Here is a 23,644-nt window from a genome sequence, read left to right on the forward strand (position 1 = left end):
CCTCCCATCTATTGCTGTGGGAGTGTGGACCTACTAATGGCAAATAACCTCACACTTTGCTAGTGGGCTAATGCCAGAGGACCGACCACCAGAATCGGACTAACCCTTATTACTTCGCTAGAGGCTCAGTGCATGAAATTCGTGAACCGGTAGGGTCCCTAGGCCAGGTCGGCGATCAGGGCTGATCAGGTTCCCTGCCTACCCGCCTCCTCCTTCCCTGCCACCCACATCACCACCTCAGTTCCCCACCTCCTGCTTCCCTCGCACCCTCAGTGTGCCACCACTGCCGCCGCTGGTTGCCCATGTTCCGCCCCACCCCCTGATGATCAGCACACATCATAGTAAGTGATTGAACTCCCAGTCTCCCAGCGGACACTTTGCATATTAGCCTTTTATATATAGAGATGATTTAAGGGAATTTATCTCTGCCTTCTCTGAATCCGGGCCTGGGAGCCCTGGGGAGAATACTGGAGCCATTCTCACCCACGTGCTCCATTTCTCTGGTCTCCCTCTAGCTCACAAAGGGGAGGGTGGGCCCCACACCTTTGAGTAATTGGCTGCATCACTCAAGGCCTACCCTGGTGGGGGAAACAGATGTGGTCTCCCGACCTCCCAACCCAGCTTTACAAAATGAAGTCACACACTCAACTGGTGGCTTCTTGTGTCTATTTTCAATGTGGTTAGAACCCAGAGAGGATGGGTATAATTAGAACCTCCCAAACCCCAACAGATGCTTTGCAATCCCTCCCCTTCCTTCAAAAAAAGCCCAGGCAAAAGGAATCGGGTTCTGCTTTTAAAGCCAAACACAGCATGAAGCAGAAACTGGCCTCTCTTGGATAAAAGCAAAATGATATAGTTCTAGTGAACTATTCTACTTTTGTCAATAGATTTGGTATTTCTGTGGTAATTCACATCATGAATAAATGCTACCTACAATTCCTAAGCAAGTTTTCTGTAGCAAAGTATCCTGATGGCTTTACAGGATCAGCAGGTTACTACAATGCCAAATCCCTTGTGTTCACTGATACCAACAATACAAGTAATTTGGGATCAAGTGAATAGAAAAAAAAAAAGTCTTGAGTTTCACCTCAAACTTAATAAACTACAAGAATTGCCATCCCAGAGGTCACAAAAGTGATTTTAAAGTCTAAGCAGGTGCCCTAGTTGGTTTGGCTCAGTGGATAGAGTGTCAGCCTGCAGACTGAAAGGTCCCAGGTTCAATTCTGGTCAAGGGCACATGCCCGGGTTGTGGGCTTAATCCCCGGTGTGGGGTGTGCAGGAGGCAGCTGATCAATGATTCTCGTTATTGATCAATGATTCTCGTTTTTCTCTCTCCCTTCCTCTCTGAAATCAATAAAAAAACAATTTTTTAAATAAAAAAATAAAGTCCGAGCTGGTGCAGGTGTCACACCTATATGCAACACTGATACTTTCATTGGTGCTAGAAGTGCTCAACTATTAAAGAGGTCACATCACTTCCAGCTGATACTGTGTCAAGAATTTATTAACCCTGTGATTTATGTTTCATTTCCACGTGTGTGTTTGTGTGCGTGCGCGTGTGTGCGTGCGCGCGCATGCACGCACACACCCTGTCTACAGCCAACACTCCACTAGGGTAACTTAAAACAAAATAGGAATTTATTTACAACAATAGCAGATGTCAAAAATAACAGGAACAATATATAACAAATCCAAGAATTATTTTATGAAAAAGGCAAACAATATATACACAAGACAAAACAAAACCCAAATGGGCAAAGTTGAACAGCTACCAATATGGGTTTTCAGATATGAATTACTTAAGTAATGTTGGGCCAATTAAACACATACACACTTTCCAGTCCTTCTCTTTTACTTGCTGACTCTTCCTCTGAATTCTAATCCACCTTTGAGGAGTGTAACTTAGGGGAAGTCATACAAGATTAAGTGCAGGCTACTTACATGTGGACTACAGGATTTACTTACTGACCAGCAGGCTCACACTTTAAGAGGGGTAAATCCAAGATATCAACTGAGTCCCATGTCACCTTTAACTGCTTCTCTCTGGCTCGTGTGTATGTGTGTGTTTCTAATCTTTGAAGTCCCTCAAGTGCTCTAAAACAGTGTTTCCCAAATTTAAGCATGCAGCAGAATTACTTGGAGGACATGTTAAGACATAAGATCACTGGGTCCCACACCCAGTTTTCTGATTCAGGCAGTGGGTCTTGGGTAGGGCTGAGAACTTGGCAGCACTTGAAAAACCACTGCTCTGCAACAGCAACCCTTTTAAGAGTTTAACTGGTCATGCTTTTCTTTACATGAATTCTAGAATTTGTGGGAGATCAAGGAAATTGTCAATACAAAGATTCCCAGAGAACAGAGCGATACACTGCCTGGGCTCAAAGATTGGTATGATGTCATCAGGTATTTTATTACAACTCAGTTTCTCAGCATGCTACGATTCTTGTCCGATTTACGGCTCTGGACAGTGACGTTCACCATGTCCTCTTGATCCTTTGCCTTAAGTTTTTATTATTTATTGTCTCAACTATTAGGCAAATACTTAGTCCTACATAGTTGAGGATCAGCAGGATCTCATCTTTAAAAATCAATGACAAATCTATCTTGTTCTTTTTTAACTCCTGATAACATTTCCCTAACTTCTCTTATTATGACAATAATCATTCTCTAGTATTAGTGTCTTCTAGAACCCTCCAAAGTGGGCACAAAGGGGAAGCTTAGGGCAGGGTTTCTGAGGTGGGGGTGGGGACAACCCCCACTAACCCAATGTGCTATGCATTGATACTAAATTGAACTTTAAGTGCTCTCACAAACCACTTTATGGGAGGGAAATTTATCTCCGGGGAATTTGAGATGCTAATAAAACAAATCCTTTATGAAGATAAAAGAAAAAAATAAATTTCAAGGACATGCTCATCAAAGGACTCACCAATCACCTCTTAACTCCTCTGAAATACTTGCAAATCCGCAGGGCTGAAATATTATCAGTATTTGCATTCAAGTCATAAAATTCAAAGCAATCAAGCATTTTGAATTCCACTGCTGCATAAAAGGAATTAAGAAATGGGGAAATGAAAATAAACCACTGCTTTTGATGTTTATTAGGTTTACAAAAACTGTACATTTTTTTTTTTCTTAAGAAAAAGCATTAACTTAGTACTGGTATCAAATAGACTAAACATTCAGTAACAGGAAAATATTCTGATTTTTATTTTTGCACGTTATTCTCAAGTACACAATTACAATAATGTCACACATCCCTATATGATTTTCTTTTTATGTATTTTACTTTTTTTACAAAGTGTACAGAGGGAGGGACATACAATATTTAATAGGATATTTCTACAGAACAATAACTTATATTATGTCCTTGTAAAAATCTGTACCTCTTTAAAACATTTAACTGAAACATCCATTTTTTTTAGCTTTGCTAATCAAAATTGTTTTAAGTAAAACTAGGTTGTAACTAATGTCAGTACATAACAGTGACTACAATTTCATTTTCTCTTTATACAGACAAATACATCTTATCATATTCACTTGACCAAACCCTTAAATAGCTTTTAAAGGTTTCAATATTGTGCTTTAAAAAGAAAAGAACTGTGTATGATTCCAGACTATGTAAGAGAAATATAAAGTGTGTAAAATGCTGTGTTCTTTATCTCAGTTTATTTAAAAAAATATAATGACCAATTATTTATATTTTCTGTATTAATTTTATAGGATGTTTTAAAATTAATAAATTTCCACTTTCACTGAAGTGTTTTTACATTACCTCTGGGAAAAAAATTAAAAATTAGGGACATTTTAAAGGTTCTCAAAAAAAGAGCTTTCAAGAATAGTACTGCAGGGCAATGAATCACACAATTTTAAGTTACTTTTTTTTTAAAAGCACGTTATAGAGGCCAAGAGGGCACGGGAGCTCCCACTGGGACAGGCCCATGCCTTGGTTTTGACTGGCATTCAGGTTGGAGTTCATGCCAGCTTCAAAGTACTTGACTTAGAACTGAAGTAAATCAATCCGATACTTCGGATGCTTGCCAAACACACGATATTTAGAGTTCTAATCCTATAAAACTCTTGAATACAGATCAACGGCAAAGAGAAAGATGAAAGGTAAAAACCTAAAAGCACAAAGAGGATGGAGCACCATAATGAAGTGGCAAGGCAGCTATCAAGTGGGAAGAAAAGTCCAAAATCTCCCACGACGTGCCAGGTACTCGTATGTGCTGACAGCCAATTTCAGGACACCCCCCCCAACTGTCTTTTCTGTTCTCTAACATTTATGCTAACATAACCAAATGCTAATTAACGTTAGTGTTCCTTTATGCATTTGTCAATCTGAGTCTGAACTATTTGTTTAAAAACAAAAATCAACTCAAAGAAAAATAAAACAGTGAAAGACATGATGATGTTCCAAATAAGGCATCAGATTATTTTCCTCATGCACGTAAAACATACCTTTAACGTTATGTTCTAATCAAAGCCAACTTGAGCGTTACGTTTTCGAAAGTTTCCTAACTACAACTAAGAAATAACAGAGTAGGCTGAACTTGCCAAGTGTAAATCATAATTAGCACCCGATCTCTGATACATGAAGCTAGTTTATAGCTTCTTGAGTCTCCCTCGCTCGGTAACGCAGAGTTCCCTCGGGGGCTTCTCAGAGAGAACTGAGGAAGGTCTGTCTGGATACTCGTTAGCTTTTCAGAAAAATATAAAGGCATGGAGCTGAAGGTGTATGAAAACATTCTATCTAGAAACATCTTAACTTCTATTTCTCGATTACCAAAGATATTTAAAAGAAAATACCTTTACTCTTTAAAAATACGAGTGTCCTTATTTTCCTTCTAATTCTTCACCTGAGTAGTCTCTCTGAAGAGCATGATTTAAAAAATGCTCTCATACATCCCTGCATCTTTCATGTTATTGTAAATTTAATACTTTTCATTATAGATTTTTAAACAACTACTACTTGGGGTTGTGTGTATAAATATGTAAAATAAGCAATACACACAGATACATGTTTTATATATATATGTGCATATACATAGTTCAGGGTACATATACATATATAAAGTTGCAAAAAGATCCTATGAGCCACAAATTACCTCTAGGAGATTCCAAAATGCAGTCCTCGATAAGTCTCATTTGTAGCACACAACCATTCCAAGACAAAGCAGCACAGACAGAATAATCAAAATACAACAGGATCAAGCAAAATTTGTCAATAAAGTTTTCTAAGACTTTGCTATGCAGACAAAAGATGTAAATACTCCAAAGAAAGCCCCCCAAAGGTATATTTTTTCCACTAAACAAAATGAAAAGTAAGCACAAAACCCACCCACTGTTCTTTACTCAGCAATGCCAGGGATACAAAGCTCAAATGGAAACTTTCATTGTCATGTGGTCAGAAAAGATTAAGCAAGACAAGTACATGACTTTCGTGTTAGCCTAATTGGACGTGACTGTTAAATCTCCCATTTCTGTTAGACGTCTCTAACAATTTTACTGTAAGAAATTTATGGGGGGGGGAGGGGATAGTTACTCTGAAAGTCATCATATTGACTCGATCTAAAGTTACCCTAGCTTTATGTTAAATGGTCTTAGGAGAGTACCATCAAGATAATAAGCAAGGTAAATATTTAAATAAATATAAAACTAATAGAGAATTTCAGTATAGAAGCAAGGAATACTTCATTAAAAGCAACTTGCTTGTTGCTGCTTTTCCCCATTAATTAAACAAACTGAATAGGATTCAGAACACACTACTGAACAAAATGTTAAAAAAAAAAAAAAAAGAAAGAAAAAAAAGAAAGAAAATAAAAAAGAAAGAAAAAAAAAAAAAGAAAAAGAAAAAGAAAGAAAAGTCAACTACAAGCAATATTCTATTTGTACACAGAATAAATCAATATACAGTATTGTATGGGAACAAGACTAATTGGCTTTAAAATGAATTCTCTGCTCCAAGGCCAGCATCTCCACAAACGTCTGTAGAAGGATTTTTAGGGCAGACCCACTTCTTTGTGATGCCGCATGATGTGCTGGTTCTTCTCCGAAGGTCTCCGGAAGCCTTTCTTGCAGTACTCACAACGGTGAGGGTAGTCTTTTGTATGAATGGAAATAACATGCCGCTTAAAGCCCGAGGCATCTGTAGTGCTATACTCACAGTACTCACACTGATACACCTTCCTGCCACTGTGCGTCTTCATATGCTTCTTAAGCTCGTTCTGCTGCCTGAATCCCTTCCTGCATCTCTTGCACCTGAACGGGAGATCTTTTGTGTGAACCGAGAGGATATGGCGACTCAGGACGAATGGATCTGCGATCTTAAAGTCACAGTGTCTGCACTGGTGCATCTTTTTCCCCTTGTGGGCAGCCACGTGCTTCTTAAGTTCGGAGGGCCTGTGAAAGCCTTTGTCACACATGTCACACTTATGGGGGTAGTCCTTCGTGTGAACCGAAATGATGTGTCGCTTCAAATCGCTGGAGTTGGAACTCTTGTGGTCGCAATGCAAACACTGGTGTGTCTTGCTTTCCTGGTGAATAAGAGCATGTTGCTGCACCTCTTTGGTATCTGAGAAAGTCAGGAGGCAAATGTCACACTTGAATGGCATCTCTTTACTATGCTTGGTTTTGACGTGCGTTTTCAAGTTGGAAGAGTCTGCAGACCTGTACTCGCAGTACTGGCACTGGTAGGGCTTCTCCCCGGTGTGGATGCGCATGTGCTTTTTGAGCTCCGAGGGGTGGCGGAAGCCTTTGCCGCACTCCACGCAGATGTGAGGGAAGTTCTTGCTGTGGACCGCCAAGAGGTGGCGGTTCAGCAGCCCCTGTTCGGCTGTCTCATATTCACAGAATTTACACTTGTACATCTTGTTGGCTCCTTTTTCCTTATGCACCATTTTGTGAGTAAACAGAGCGCCGGCGTGAGAGAAATGCTTCCCGCATTCGTCGCATTCGATGGCCTTCTCGGCCTTGCTGGTCAGCTTGTGGCTCTCCAGGTGGTTGTGTAAACTGATCTTCTTGTTGGTAGTGTAATCACAGTCAGTACAGCGGTACTTCTTCTTGGCAAGGTGTTCAGGGTGGTTTTTCATGTGCCTTTTCAGAAAACCTCTGGACTTAAACTTTTTCCCACAAATCATGCAAGGATAGACAGTCAAGGGATGTCCGTCAGGGCCAATTATTATTGCTAAGAAAGGAAAAGAAAGGTGCATGAGAGATCAAACCAAGTTCTAGTTTGGTTTCGTCGAGAATTGAAAGGGTGTGTTCTGGCCATTATTGGGCAAATACTCCGAAGTTAAGCTATTTGCTGCTTAACTTTCCTTTTAGCATTTTTCAACATAGGAGATATATCAACTTTGTCATAAAGAGGAACCTGGTCTGCAAACTTTATCTGGTATGACTGGACCAACCTCACTCCCTCCAGTGTAAAACCATGCATGAATATGTAACTTCTATTAACTAGCGATTAAAGCTAATATTATCAATTTAGAAATCAGTGGGAAATTATTCATAAAAATATAGTGGTGTAATCCCAATGTCCTCTTTGGTTATTCCAAAAACATAATTTATGTCAACTTACAGCAAAACTTAAATGGGCATACAAAAATAGACAGGAATACGTCACATGAACTGAAGTATCTGTTCTGCTGCTCTGTAAAGTATGCCTCCTTACGCTGACATAATCAGATTCTTTAAATATATTACTTTTTAAAAAGTTAATGTTTGTAACGTATCTGAGGGATTTCTTTTCATTTCCACAAAAAAAAAAAAATCAGAGTTTTTAATTATTTTCATCCGTGTTCGATCCATTCAGTTTCTTTTTATCCAAGAAAATCATTCATGAATATCACTGAATTCTTAAAATTATATTTTCAACTTTGATATGCAGAAGTTACACGTGGTCTCTAGCAGCTAAAACGCCATCACAACACCTCTGTGGATACATACTAGTTCCATCTGAGAGCTCGCAAAGCACGCTGCGCTGTGCAACTCGTGTGCCCTCACCTGTTTGGTACTGCCTGGAATCAGGTCTTCTCCTTTTCTTTGGTTTTTGTTTAGCCAGTCTGCCGAGCCCAGCAGACTCATCTATGTGCAAGAGGGCACTTGCAGTGCCATTCCGGTTTTCAATTCCATCAGAATTATTACCTAACGATGCGCATTAAAAAACAAAATTATACTGTATTATAAATTACAAAGAATGAGGGATTCTTTATTAACTACAACAACAAAAAGTAAGCCATGATACTCATGAATGACAGAAATTCCCCATTCTAGATAATGGGTTTCATGACCGTATTTATTATAACAAGACCGGAAGAAATGGCCTCGCTTCCAAATCTAAAAGACACGTCAGCATTTTGCCCCATAGACTCCCTTGTCTCCCAAAATGGAAAAGGCATGGGCCAGATAGAATCAAGATGCAAGTTTCAGCTTGAAAGCCTGTGTGCTTCTTGCAATACTTCATTCTACATGCTACACACATGAAGAAAAGTCTTGTTAAAAATAAAGACAAACAGTAGACTTTATAATCTTCCTCTAGTCCTGTTCAACTCAAGTAACCACGATAGGGTACTGGCATTTCAGATTTCTGAAACCTAAGACCGCAGAAACCGTTTTTCCAAGCATGAATTCACATTCAAGAACCGACTCAATTGGGAGAGCGGCTATGCAACTTACCGTAAGCTGCTGCCCACGCTATTGGCATGAAGGTTTTGATTTCATTGTCATCGATTTGCTGTTCGTGTGCGGCGGCCGCGGCGGCTGCGGCAGCATCCTCTTCGCCTACAATCACTTCCATATACACTTCATCAGCAATCTCAGCAACATCTAAGTCGGAGATTATATAAACTTTTGTGACCAGGCGTACACAGATGATAGGGAACATACTGCCATTTGAATTCAATTAATAGACAAGTAGAAAGAAGGTTCAAATGTTGTATTTGAACCATAGTTTTCACATAGAAGCACTCAAATGTATGAATGAATCATTCATTTCTTGGTTTTCACAATAATTCATTTTTTCGTTGCTGATACTATTCGTTCTTACATTCAAGTTCTTAGAATACATAATGAGTTATTGTTGTTTCCCTTATGGCAGCATATCAATCTCTACAATAATGTTACTTGTTTCCTTTGAATATTGGCCATATTTAAGATTTTTTATTTTTTTTACTTATTAATCCTCACCCGAGGATATTTTTTCCATTGATTTTTGGAGAGAGTGGACGGGAGAGGGAGAGAAAGAAACATTGATGTGAGAGAGACACATCGACTGGTTGCCTCCCACATGCACCCCGACTGGGGCCGGGGACTGAGTCTGAAACAGAGGTACATGCCCTTGACTGGAATCAAACCTGGGACCCTTCAATCCACAGGCTGACACTCTATCCCAGGGGTCTTCAAACTACGGCCCGCGGGCCACATGCAGCCCCCAGGGGAGTCTGATCCTGCCCGCCAGGTTTTTTGGGCAGTGAGCGCAGCCAAGGTGTTACAGTAGGAATTAGTAGTTCATATAGTCCAGCCCTCCAGCTCTCTGAGGGACCGTGATCTGGCCCCCACTTTAAAAAGTTTGAGGACTCCTGCGCACTGAGCCAAACCGGCTAGGGCCATATTTAAAGATTTTTTTTTTTTTAAAAAGAGCTACAAGAACATTACATTTTCGCCCACAAAAAGACCATCTACTTACTCAGATCTTCATCTTCTTGCTGAGAGTCATTGACAGTCATATAAACCATCTTTTCCCTTGGCACACGAATACTGCTATTCTGCTCAATTAGTTCAACTCCATGGTCATTCTCAGGTTCACTCTCCACAATGTCTACGGTGCCACCTATTAGGGAAGATGACAGCTCCACAAATTTATGAGAGAACTTCATTTCCACCTATTTCACATATCACGTTTTACATACTTTTCTACTGCTACATTGGAAACCTTCCTTAAATATAATTTTATTTATTTCAGAAAGGGAGAGTGGGAGATAGAAACACCAATGATGAGAAAGAATATGGATCAGTGCCTCCTGCACACCCCCTACCGGGGATCAACCAGGCAGGTGTCCTGAACGGGAATCGAACGCCAACCTCCTTGTTCATATGCTTAACCACTGAGCCATGCTGGCCGGGCTGGAAACCATGCTTAAAAGTTATCTTCAGAAAAGGTTCTCAATCTAATCCACCCAAAAGTAATCAGGTTAAAGGGTTCCGATCAGGATGAGGGATATTACCTAAGTCATCCTCTCCAGGGTCAGCTTTAAAAATGTACACCTTGATGACTTCAGGGCAAGAACCATCCACTTTACAAGGATCAATTTCCGACTCAGCCATTCCAGAGGAACCGCCGTGTTCTATTTTGCCAGCATCATCCACTAAAAAGGCAGGAAACACATTACAAATAACATTAGTAGGGATTTAAATGTTACCGTTTTCCACTTTTTTTGCAAATATAATCTTTAAGTGGATTCACATAAAAATGAACGATTTTACCTAGACAAGTAGACACGTGGAGCATGATGGGAAATGTGGCCAGTGTCTACGCTAAAGCCTGGTCACAAAGGGTCTGGTGTAACCAGGCAGAGATCAGACTTGATCCTTGGCTGGAGGTTTCTCGATCTTGTCAGGTGTCAAAATCTCTTTGGGAACTTAAAAACATAGGCCAGCGCCCAGCAGTTCTACACAATCAGAATCTGCAGGGGTGGGGCCTGATAGACAGATTAAATAGGGGTGTCGAACTCAATCAGAGAAGGGGCCAAAATCTAAAATCCAGCCTAAATCGCGGGCCGAATGGTTTACTGAACAGTCATAAACTGACAATGTCATAAACTGACAGCGGAGTGCAGTGATGACAGCGCGGTGCGGGCCACATTGCAAGGCCTGGCGGGCTGGATTTGGCCCGCGGGCCTTGTGTTTGACACATGTGGATTAAGACGTACCTTGCCCTAGGGTTTCTGATCAGAGTTTTGAGAACCTCTGCTATAGGTGACGGGACACTTCTACGCCAAACAGTGACGAAGTGAGATCACAATTTTTGCTCTACCATGCTGGCCTTGAGAAACAGGATACCACTTGTGAATCTACTTCAATAATGTAGGCGACAGATACCAAGGCCTTGAATCAGGCAGAGGCAGTACAGACGGGGAAGAGGGCTGGACCTGAGGCCCATCTTAAAACTAAAATGGAAGCACCTGATGCTAAGAAGATAAATGAGGAAAAGGATCTCTCTTCCTGCATGTTAATTAAGACTCAAGGGGTAACATCTCTGAAAGCTCTGAGGTGGTGCCTGTCCCTATCCTTCTGTACTCATAGCACCCTTTGTTTCTCTGAGTGTACAATTCACTATATTGTTACTATCTGGGGTTTTCCACCTAGCATTCCCATTGACAGAGTAGAACCAGTATTTTCATTATTCAGTCTTTTAAGATAGAGCTTGGTCATAGTAGATGCTCAGAATATTGATGAATCAATTATTTAATGGTGGCTGAGATGTGAAGTCAGTTGCTGGATATTCCAGTCTGAAAGCTGAAGGCTGACACACAGATTTGGGAGCCCATCAGCTCCATGCTAACCAAGACAGACAATGAGAACCTGCAGTGTGAGGCAAGAGCGGGCTGAGAAAATCCTGGCAATGTCATAGTCTAAGGGAGGAACAAGAAGAGTTCACATAGGAACTCAAGAAAAGAAAGCTGAAGAGGTGGATGGAGAGTCATAAAGGAAACTAGGGAGCTAAAAGTTCCAAGAATCCTACTGAGACTCAAGGTAATAATGCAACATGCGTTATTCAAGGAGAAATGTCTGCATTGACCAGAGTCACCTGGAAGTCATTGATGTTCCTGGTGAAAAGTGGTGTAGTGAAGGGTATATGGGGCCAGATGTGGGTTGAGGATTCAATGGAAACTATGATTTTTTTTAATTTTCTCTAATCTTTTTTTTTTTTCAATATACTTGGTTGATTTTTTACAGAGAGGAAGGGATAGAGAGCTAGAAACGTCAATGAGAAACAGGGCCAGCCGCCTCCTGCACACCCCCAACCGGGGATGTGCCTGCAACCAATGCACAAGCCCTTGACCGGAATCAAACCCGGGACCTTTCAGTCCGCAGACCGATGCTCTACCACTGAGCCAAACCGGTTTCGGCGGATTTCTTTATGAAGTCTAATTTTAAAGTGAATTTCTTTATGAAGTATAATTTTAAAGTGAACAGAGAGGCAGTGACTAGAATGGGTTGCAGGGCCAAAAACTTTTCTGTTTAATTGAGGAAAATACTTATGCATGCTCAATCTGTAGGAGAAAATATAATAGAAAGTGAGGGGCTAGAACAAGACATGGTGTGAAATTTATAGATCAAGATCTTAGAGGAAAAGGGAAACAGAAACGAAACTAGATACCAAGATAAAAGAGCCCTGGCCAGTGTGGCTCAGTTAGCTGAATGTCATCCTGTGCTACAAAAGGTCTCGTCTGATTCCGTCAGGGCACTTGCCTGGGTTGCAAGCTCGATCCCCGGTAGGGGGCGTGCAGGAGGGGGCCAATCGATGTTTCTCTCCCTCCCTCTCTCAAAAAAAAAAAAAAAAAAAATCAACAAAAGCATATTTTTAAAGAAGATAAAGGAATTTTTCTTAAATAGGAGAAAAAAATATGCTATACTTCTGAGATGAGAAAGTAAACATGGATGAGAACATAGCTACATTGTGTTTAGGGAAAGGGGGAAGGTTGTAATGCAGAAAACTGGAGGAGTTCATGACTGGTGCCTTCAACCATAGATATGAAATAGGAAGGAAGGACTTGGTTACTAGTGAGAAAATGGCAGACTGAGTTAAGAACTTAAAAAGCTAGAGAAAATGAGTTTGTCCAGGACAAGCTTGATGATATGAAGGGTCAGAGACCAGTTGGTTAAACTCTGCAGTTTAAAAAAAGAGGTTCTCTGAACCCTGAATGTAACTACCTATATTCAAGTATCTTAACTGCGTTTTATAAAAATGGTTTGCAGGGGGAAAGAATCAGCATTCTGTCCTAATTTCTGGCCTGATAGGTACCTGCCCTTTTTCAAAGCTAAATATTTTTGTGATATACCCAAGCTGATTGAGCCAATGTTATTTTCTTAAAGACAGCTTTGGAATTTTAAGCTGAGATAACATCAGAAAAATGAAGCTCTCACCCAACTAGCAGGAAAGTCCTGTATAAATTTATGTCTTCAAAGAACTCATCTCTGACAGGTGACATTGTTGATGAAGCTCGGCAAGGTTTGTCCAAACCGATTCTAACAAGTACTAGAAAATCAAGTGCCCTTGTGTTTACAAAGAACAAGGTCAGGCTGCTTTTGCGTATACTAAGTTTGTCGGAACTCATAAGATAAGCCTTTGATGATTGGAAAATCTAATCATTTTTGAGCTTACAAAATGTCATGTATGTACCTGTAACTTGAACTAAAAGATTTTTCTGTTTGTCTTCATAAATGTGTGGGAAACACATTTCAAATATACAGGCTTACTGGAGCCACGCAGAGCTGTTCTATCATTTGACAAAAGAATTCAACTTTAGATTTTCACCTGGAGAATTTGCCGCACTAACTCAACCTATGAAGTTATTCTAAATATGAAATATTACAGAAGTGATGTGTTTTAAAAAATACTTTGCTGGTCCTCTTACTCAAAATTCCACTCTGACTTGAATGCTACCATTAAAAATGAATTTCTATTAAAAACAGACAAAGAAGGCTTGGATAAAATTGAGTCATCATACCTATGATTTCTACGTAAGTGCCTTCTTCTAATGCAGTAAAATGAAGCACTAGAGCTTTAGAATAGACCTCTCCAAAACAGAAGAGCATAATTCCTGAAAATTAAGACTACTTCTAATAATAACCACCATTTGTATGGCATTTCACAATTTCCTCAGCATTTCTATGTACTTCTACTAACTTGATTCTCATCTTTTCCAGATAAAGAAATAAAGGCTCTGGCCGAAACCGGTTTGGCTCAATGGATAGAGCGTCGGCTTGGGGACTGAAGGGACCCGGGTTCGATTCCGGTCAAGGGCATGTACCTTGGTTGCGGGCATATCCCCAGTAGGGGGTGTGCAAGAGGCAGCTGATGGATGACTCTCTCTCATCGATGTTTCTAACTCTCTATCTCTCTCCCTTCCTCTCTGTACAAAATCAATAAAATATATTTTTTTTTTTAAAAAGAAATAAAGGCTCTGAGATGGTATGTGACTTGTCCAAATAGGTGAACTAGTAAGAGGGATGTGGGAGACAGTTTAGATTCCAGATCTTTATTTTCATCTTTTGATTTTTTAAGAAATTTATGTTCACTGTATATAACTTAGTATTTTTGAAAATCAACAATAGTCCCACCAACCAAAGATTCTATCATTATCTTAGTAAATTTCCTTCCCAGTTTTTTCTTTTAAGTAAAACTGGCGTCACATTTTCCTCCAGCCTTATGGAATAATAATCTTTGTATCTCATCCAGCAATTTTAAGCTGTAAAACTGAAGAAAATATTGACTTAGCAACTATCTCATTAGTAATAGCAAAACTATGGCAAAATATAGGCATACTTTATACTGCTTCAAGGGAGCGTCAGTAAAATCCCTGAAGACCAAAAATTAAGGGTTGCTTATTTCCAATACTAACAGATGCTACGGAGTCTAAAAATATAGTTAAGACTTCAGAAAACTCAGTAGTTCCTGGAAAAGAAAAATTACTTGGGGTTGGGGGTTGGGGGATACTCCACTTCAAGCAAACTGCTTGTTAAAGGAACATTGATCTAATTTAAAAATCAGCAAAACGAAGCTGATTTGGAGAGCATTTGATGGAGAATCTATATAAGAAATGGCGATGGTTGTGATAATGATAACACCAAAAATTTACCTATCACATACCACATGCCAAGCATGATACTAAAGCCCTTAAAATATACCATTTACTCCTCACAACAACCTTATCAAACAGGTGATACTGGTTTGTTATTTTCACCTCTCAAAGCTTCTAAACAGATTTCATTATAACTTTTGCCAAGATATATGATATCTGATTGTTATAGAACTGCATTTTGTGTACATTAATAATGTAAAAAGAGACATCACACCAAAATCCCTTAGACACTGCCCTCCATCAGCTTTCTTAAAACAAAGATCCAGTCTCCTTACTCCCTAGCAGGGAATGGTGCCCCATTTCCTACCAAGTAAAATATAATTAGTCTAGCAACCGAACTCTGACCAAACTGCCTTCTGCCTTCAGTTTTGTCTCCCCAGCACCCCCAGACTACCCCACGTACCCTGAACTTATTAGTATGTTATTTCCATTCCTTTATGCTTCTGCAACTTTGCTTTAAAATATATACATATTTATTGTAGAATATGTACAGCTTATTAAGAAAAGTATTAAAAAAAAATTAAAATGTGCCCAAAAGCCCACCACATGGAACTATCAATAGAATTTACAGATCATTATTCAGACATTTCTATGCATATTTAGGCATTGAAAGGACGGGAGACAGACTGGACAGAGATTATTAGTGAAAATTGGATACTGTGACATGCTATTTTTAAACAAAAAATATATTAGAATTTACTCAAACTTTAAAGCCATTCCCTAGCTTACCAATCCCTTGCCCCACACCTCTCTCTTTTTTATGGCGAGAAGAGGGGAGGACTGCACACCTTTGCCTTATTTAAGCACTTTATTCTTGGTATAAATCTAATTGAAATCAGATTGAACATTAAACTGAAAACTCTTAATTCATTAATTTTAGTACTGATTTCTAAATAAATCTGAGTGCCTACAGTAAAGACACAATAACTTTAGAGTAACAGAAAACTTTAATTTTATCAGAATGAGCTTAAAGCTTGTTTAACACATCTTCTCTAAAATATTCTCAGTTCACTAAATTAGACTTTTCTCACATTTCAGAAATGTCCCCATGCAAATATATTTTTTAAATTCTAAAATTTTATTCTGTGGTTTACCAAATGGCTTCAAGGGACTAAATGAAATTGATGGAGTATATACATAAAAATAACGGTAAGATTTATACAACCATCAGCCTGGAGGACAAAGAAATAAGCAAATACTTTACCATGTCTCCTGTGCTAATAATATCCCCTAGAATAATTCAATTCTAAGCCATTAGACTGTATTGATCCTCAGAGTTCATGCACTGAACATAGGGGTTTGGATTTACTTATTCATTCACTCATTCCCTGAACCACTTTTTATTGGATGTCTACTATGACCAAAGTTGTGCTTAATTAAGAGCTAATATCAGACCAAATGGTCAAAACACCTAAACTAGAAGGCCAGGGCCATTAGGCTCCATATCTGCAAGGCTGCCATTCATACTATAACTGGACAGCGGACAGCTGCATGCAGCAGTCCTGTAGACAGATCTCTAGCATGTCTACATGTATTCCTCCTCTAGTAATTGGTTTGCCATCTGCCAGGATGCACAAGCCAGAAACCAGGAAGGGAGCATCAAACCCTCCACCTCCCTCCTCCACCCTAACTTTAATCAAACTTCACTTCCTAAATATGTCATGAAGTACTTTCTGCCAAACTCTACTGCTAGAACCTCATTTCAAACTATCCGCCTGTTTCTTACCTGGACTACTTACTACAACCACTTCTCATAGCGTAATTTCTGTTTCTAATTTTACTCTCCATTTGTCTGCTCTCAACATTGCCATGACTAAGATTACTTTTGTAAACTATAAGCCTAAGCATATTATTATTAATCGGCTTACAACGCTAATAGCTCCCCACATCAGAAAGGTAAAGCGGGCTTCTTATTGTATTTGAAGGCCTTTATGATTTGTGCCCAATTGTGCCACTTTTCTCATCATTTCCTCCATTCTCTTCATTGAAGACATTTGCAGTCCAAAGAAAAAGTCTCTGAACACTCTCAGACCTTCCACATTTCCAGGCCTTTAAATATGTTCTCTGCCATTCCTCCCTCCTCAGGTACTCTCTGAACATTTTACTCATCCTTCAAATTGAATTCATCCCAAATTATGTTTAAAAATATATAACAACCCCTGTCTTATATAAATACTTATGAAAGAAATATGTGGGACTTGCTTCAAAATAGAGGGAGGAAAATGAATAGGAGATATGAAATAAATTTAGTTATATCTTCAACCAAGCTGCCACAGAACTTTTGGTTTATGCTTTCATAGCATTTAGCTCATTCAAGCATACCAAAATTCTCAACATTTTCTCCCTTAGTGCTTCCAAAATACTTTGTATATCTAGTTATATATCTTTTCACACTAAACTATATAACTATCTGTTTCTGTCTGTCTTCTCTCCAAGCTGTGAATTCATAAAAGCCAGAAACTTTCACTGTTTATTTCTAATAGCTAACAAGATTCCTAGCTTATCATGGTTGATTAATGTTACTGAATGAAGACATAAGCATAGGCAAGAATAAAAATAATTGTTTAGATATGATTCTTTCTTCTTATACATAAATTTGAAGAATAAAATAAATTTTTTAGGTAGAACAAGGGAAATAGGGCGTGGAGGTTGTCCGGGTGGCTTCTGCTATTAAGGAGTAAGAAAATGTTTAAGCCCCCTCCCCAAATTATTTCCTAACATTGCTAAAATTGGTTATTCATGAATACTGTACATTTTAATAATCACTGAAATTCAATTTGCCTCCTCCATTCACCAATAATCACTATTTATCCCAAACTCTACTGCATTATAGTATTAACTTTACACACACATACATATAAACACATACACAGACAAAAAAAAAGACAATATGAGAGTGGAGTAGATACTTTGTGTGTTTTTTTTATTTTGTTTTATTTATTTTAGTTTTTTTTCCTTGCTTTTGTTTTCTTCTTCTTCTTTTTATTTTTTTATTTTTTTCAGTAAACACTGGAATAAAACTTTTCCCATTGATTTTTTTTTTTTTTTAGAGAAAGTGGGGGTGGGGTGGGGGGGAGAGAGACATCAATGTTGTGTCTCTCCCATGAACAAGGGATCGAGCCTGCAACTGAGGTACCTGCCCTTGACAAGAATCTAACCCATGACCCTTCAGTCTGAGGCAGACGCCCTTACTACTGAACCAAACCAGCCAGGGCTGGAATAAAATATCTGATTTCAAATCTTCACCCTAATGCTAACTGGATGTGTTACATAAACTGAGCCTCAGTTACCCAAGCTGTAAAATGGTGATTAACACCAACATTATAGGGTTGTTATAAGGAATATATATATATATATATATATATATATATATATTCCTTTAATAAATAGTATCTGTGTTCCAAAACAACATATATATTGTTTATATATGGTAATATATATATATATTGTTTTGGAACACAGATACTATTTATTAAAGGTTTACTATGACCTATTTTTTATTATTACCAACTTGTTACAAATCTCCAACTGAATAATCTTTATTGGGATAAAAAATCTTGTTTCAAAAAATTTAAAAATTGGCCACATTGACAACAATCCTAAACATTTCTCCCCTGAAAAGAGAGCTTTATTAACAACAAACCTCACCAAATAAACTTAATTAAATCTTCTGATAAAAATGTCAATTTACTCAAGGGTCATTAAAAGATGGATCTGATGAGTCTGAAAACATTCAGCGCACATTACTACCTGACTGAGCTCTTCCTTTGATATATTAATTCAAATGGACTTAAATTATATATATGCCACCAGACAAAAAGTTTAATAATCATTAGTTAAGAACTAAACAGTCTAATGATTTATTAACATTCAGCTTTTATAAAAGCAGTTGCATATTGCAGAAAATAGTGTTTTGAACACAATTTTATCCTAATGAAAAAGTCATTGGCCTTAGAATATAAAAACTAAATGGAGAGATCACAGATATAGTACTGTCATCAAAAGTTTTATTCAAGTTATAGTCTGTACAAAGAAAAATTTCCAATTTTATAATCATGTTAAAAATGGTGACATACTTTCATTTAACCAAACTAGTTTAAAAGATTCTAAGCTTAAATTATTTGCTATAGCCCTGGCTGGCATGACATAGTGGTTAGAGCATCAGCCACATATCAAAGGATCATGGGTTCAATTCCGGTCAAGAACATGTACCTGAGTTGCAGGTTTGATCCCCACCCCACCTTCTTGGGGCGCATTCAGGAGGCAACCAATCGATGTCTCTCTCACATCAATGTCTCTCCCTCTCTCTCTCTCTCTCTCTCTCTCTCTCTCTCTCTCTCTCTCTCTCTCTCTCTCTCTCTCCTCCACCCTCCATCCTTCCCTCCCCCTCCATTCCTCTCTCTCTAAAAAAAAAAAAAAAAAAAAAAAAAAAAAAAATCAATGAGAAAAAATAACCTCAGGTGAGGATTAACAACAAAAAAATATTTGCTATAATTTTAATGTCTTTTTAAAAACTGTTTAAAATAACAAAGCAATATTTTATTTAAATGTGTATTAGAAATGAAGCATCATATTGATTTATATTAGAATAGAGGCTCTCTGGCCAAGGTTTGTGGCAGAAGGGAACCCTAATCTCCAGAGGCATATTAGTTGTTTCCTCTGATGTTATTATAAAAGGTAGGCACACATATCCGCGTACCCTAGTCTTCCATAAGAATGCATTTATTGCTTATTAATTCTGCTAATCCTTTTAAAACTGAACTATGCATTTTTGCCTGGACTTTACATTTTAGACTTTAATATCTAGGATAATAAATTTTGCAAATTCACTACCCACTCCTGACAGCATAAAACTAGTATCAGGGTGGGCAGATCTGTGGAATAGAATTATGAGTCCAGAAATTATCCCCTCACATTTACTATCAATGGTTTTCAATAAGACTCTTGCTAGGTAGCTCAGCTGGTTAGAGCGTCATCCTGATACACCAAGGTTCTGTAATCTTGTTCTGTAACCCTCTACTTTCTTATGCATTCAGTGCTTGGTTCCATCCCTGGTCAGGGCACATATAAGGACCAACCACTGATTGCATAAGTAGAACAACAAATTAAAGTCTCTGTCTCCCTTGCTCTCTCCCTAAAAAAATCAGTAGATAAAAATTTGATGCATGTGTTTTAATAAGAGTACCAAGAATATTCAATAACTAGAGGCCCGGTGCATGGGGGGGGGGGGGGGGGGTGTTCCCTCAGCCCAGCCTGCAACCTCTCCAATTTGGGACCCCTTAAGGGATGTCTGTCTGCTCATTTAGGCCCATTTTCCGGACTGCTGGCTCCCCTCTCCCCTGCCTGATTGCCCCTAACTGCTTCTGCCTACCAGGCTGATCACCCCCTAACCACTCCCCTGCCAGCCTGCTCAACGCCTAACTGCTCCCATGCCAGCCCAATTGCCCCCAACTGCCCTCCTCTGCTGGCCTGATCACCCCTAACTGCCCTCCCCTGCTGTCCTGCCACCCCCCCCCCCAACTGCCTTCCCCTGCAGGCCTGCTCCACTCAATTGCCTTCCCCTGCAGGCCTGGTGTTCCCCCCCCCCCCCAACTGTTCTCTCCTGCAGGCCTGGTCTCCCCCAACTCCCCTCCTCTGCCAGCCCGATCACCCCTAACTGCCTTCCTCTGCTGGCCTGATCACCTACAACTGCCCTCCCCTGCTGGTCTGGTCCCTCCCAACTGCCCTCCCCTGCTGGCCTGGTCTCCCCCAACTGCTCTCCTCTGCTGGCCCAGTAACCCCTATCTCTCCTCCCCTGTAGGCCATCTTGTAGTGGCCATCTTGTGTCCACATGGAGACAGCCATCTTTGACCACATGGGGGTGGCCATCTTGTGTGTTGGAGTGATGGTCAATTTGCATATTATGCATATTACTACTAATAATTTTATTAGATAGGATGAGTAAAGAACACCATTTCAACAAATGGTGCTGTGACAACTGAATATCTATGTGCCAGAGAAAGTAAAGTTAGCTCCTGACCTCACACCATATATAAACTCAAAATGGATCAGAGGTCTTTAGCCCAGCCAGCACGGCTCAGTGGTTGAACATTGACCTATGAATCAGGAGGTGGAGATTTGATTCCCTGGTCAGGGCATATGCCCAGGTTGCAGGCTCAGCCCCCAGTAGGGGGGTGTGCAGGAGGTAGCAGATCATGATTATCTCATCATTGATGTTTCTCTCTCTCTCCCCCTCTCCCTGCCTCTCTGAAATCAATAAAAAGAAAAAAAAATTTTAAATAGTGGGCCTTGCTCCAGCTGGTTTGGCTCAGTGGATAGAGCATCAGGGGACTACATGATCCCAGGTTCGATTCTGGTTAAGGGCACATGCCTGGGTTGCAGTCTCAATCCCCAATAGGGGGCATGTTAGGAGGCAACTGATCAATGATTCTCCATCATTGATGTTTCCCTCTCTTTCCCCCTCTCCCTTCCTCCCTGAAATGAATAAAAATATATTTTTAAAAAGAGTGGGTCTTTATATGACGTTTAGTTTCTAAAGGCATACTAATTTCCATACTGGGTCAGAGCTGTGGTCTAGCCAACTGAGGACTTGATCTCTGAAAGCAGTACCAAGAAATATGTGTAAAAAGACAGTTTTCCTCCCAGATGTTAAGTTAAACAAACATTTAGAGATGTGCTCCAAAACACCTTACTCTCCTTCAATAATCTGAGTCCATCATACTTGAAATCATGTTTTAGAATCATTTGTTTCAATGCTATACCAGATTTTTTCCATGCTATCTGTTATATAATTAGTATTTTACATAAGCATATAAGTATTACATAAATACTAACATACAGGCATATACAAGAATATAAGTAGTTTGGTTATACATTTTTTTTTTCCAATTTAAACTCCTTTAAGGTTTCAATAGGTTTCCTAATTCTAATAAAGGCTGGTAACAGCCTAATCACATCCTTCATGATTTCACAGAGTTCAGTTCTATTCCTTTCCGTCTTTGTCTTTCTAGACTGAAGAAATTTCATCTTTCTATTGTATCCTTATAAGAGAGAAATGATGCTTTAATCTGTACGATTTTAATTTTCTTAATTTTGTTATCTTACAGGCTCCAAACTGAAACAACAATGCAGGAAGGTCTATGAAATTTACTTTTATAGAAGTCAAGACATTTTCATCTCTGATGTAAGTTAGGAAAGACAGCCTTCAAAAATACTTTTGAGAATCACTGTACCCCAAGACTTACAGGAAATCATAAGGTAGTCCTCACAGTTGTTCTTGTCATCATCTTGCTGGTCCACGGGGATCCCATTGGCATCAATGACTGCTTCCGAGGCACAATCTGCTACCAACACTTCTTCTGAAACTACATCTGTTGTCAGAGGATCAGTGACAATTTCTGCCTCAACTACACTATCATGAACCACATGTTCAACGTGTCCAACATCAGACACGTGTATGGATTCACTTGTCAAAACGTGTTCTGGTATAGACATTGATGAAGTGATATCGGAAGCTAAGACATCATCTGGGACTGTGCAATGGTCTAAAGAAACTTCTTCAGTTACATCTGAGTCCAGCACTTGCTCAGGAATGATGACCGTTTCAGATACATCTGATTCTTCCATGATATCTGGGCACTGAACATCTTCTATAACAACGTCCTCGATAACATCTTGGATTACAACTGAGTCTGGGTCATCAGGAACAAAGTTATGCACAGTTATGTCTGAATCCACAACATCTGAAACAAAAACGGTTTCTTGAACTTCCACAACAATTTGATCACCATCCATGTGTGCAGCATCAGTTCCTTAAAAAAAAAAAAAAAAATTTAAAAGCACAATTTCAGGTAGGCATGTATGACTACCTCAGCTAATGTAAATGTTATTTAATTCCTACCAGGAAAACAGACTAGCTCCTCAGTTTTCTCAAACATTCAGATAGATTAAAAAAATTAAAAGGGAATCTATTTTTGAATATCAGAAATGAAAATTTTTAATATAAGAACTCTTATACTCATCCCAAATCAATTGATAAGAAAATAAAAAAAATCAAGCAATTGAGGTAGTCACAAAATAAAAATGTGCATGAAAGTAAAATCCTAGGCTAACTAAAATTAAATCTATATGCATAGATACTTAAGGGATGATTATTAAAATTAATAAGTAAAGCAACTTCAGGTTGCAAATATACCATTTTCCTTTATTATATGTGTTTTTCATCTTCCATCTTGCTCCATCTTTCCCTCAACTACTACTTTTATCTTCTTTCCATCTCTCCCGTGTATTTCTTTTATTTCCCTTCCATTTTTCTCCTTTCCCCCCTTTGTTCTGATATAATATCTCATCAATATCCTGTATTTATGACGATGAAAACTTTGACATCCTCTGAATCTAAGATATGAGAGGACTGGGGCATAAATAAAAGAGGGCTAGGGCGGGGGCTGGGTGGAGGGGGGCAAAAAGTGAGTAAAACGGGGGACATCTGTAATAGTGACAACAATGGGGTGGGGAAAGACAGCTACAAGGCCACAGCTAGAGGAAAGGCAACTCGTTAAGGATCCTCTGTGAATAGATAAGATGAATGAAAGTGCAACTTCTCTGGAGCAGCAGCAGCAGCAGGTGAGGTTTGTTGGAGCGGGGCCTGCTCCAATCTTACCAGGGTACTCTGCCTCCATCCAGCCTCCTTGCATCGCCCCATACCCTAATGCCCCAGGCAGTTCCTCAGAGTATAAGAAACACTACTCTAGTCCACTCTGCAGTTAAGAATAAAGGTATAG

The 23,644-nt window shown here is 39.2% G+C and overlaps 1 protein-coding gene across 12 annotated transcripts in view; it reads right to left on the reverse strand.

Moving 5' to 3' along the window:
- Nucleotides 1-1,616: 1,616 nt before the first annotated feature.
- Nucleotides 1,617-23,644, reverse strand: part of ZFX (zinc finger protein X-linked) — an 82,405-nt gene continuing 60,377 nt past the window's right edge. For all 12 annotated transcript variants that reach the window (XM_084869549.1, XM_084869548.1, XM_084869545.1 and 9 more), the window contains 6 exons: nucleotides 22,109-22,675; nucleotides 10,224-10,364; nucleotides 9,686-9,829; nucleotides 8,677-8,826; nucleotides 8,005-8,145; nucleotides 1,617-7,186 (listed from right to left, as the gene is read on the reverse strand). In XM_084869549.1, the coding sequence (XP_084725675.1) occupies nucleotides 6,003-7,186; nucleotides 8,005-8,145; nucleotides 8,677-8,826; nucleotides 9,686-9,829; nucleotides 10,224-10,364; nucleotides 22,109-22,675 (2,327 nt within the window). In that variant the 3' untranslated portion in view covers nucleotides 1,617-6,002. The remainder of the gene's footprint in view (nucleotides 7,187-8,004; nucleotides 8,146-8,676; nucleotides 8,827-9,685; nucleotides 9,830-10,223; nucleotides 10,365-22,108; nucleotides 22,676-23,644) is intronic.

The sequence above is a fragment of the Pipistrellus hanaki genome, assembly GCF_964339955.1.
Source record: "Pipistrellus hanaki genome assembly, chromosome: X".
Taxonomy (NCBI): Eukaryota; Metazoa; Chordata; class Mammalia; order Chiroptera; family Vespertilionidae; genus Pipistrellus; species Pipistrellus hanaki.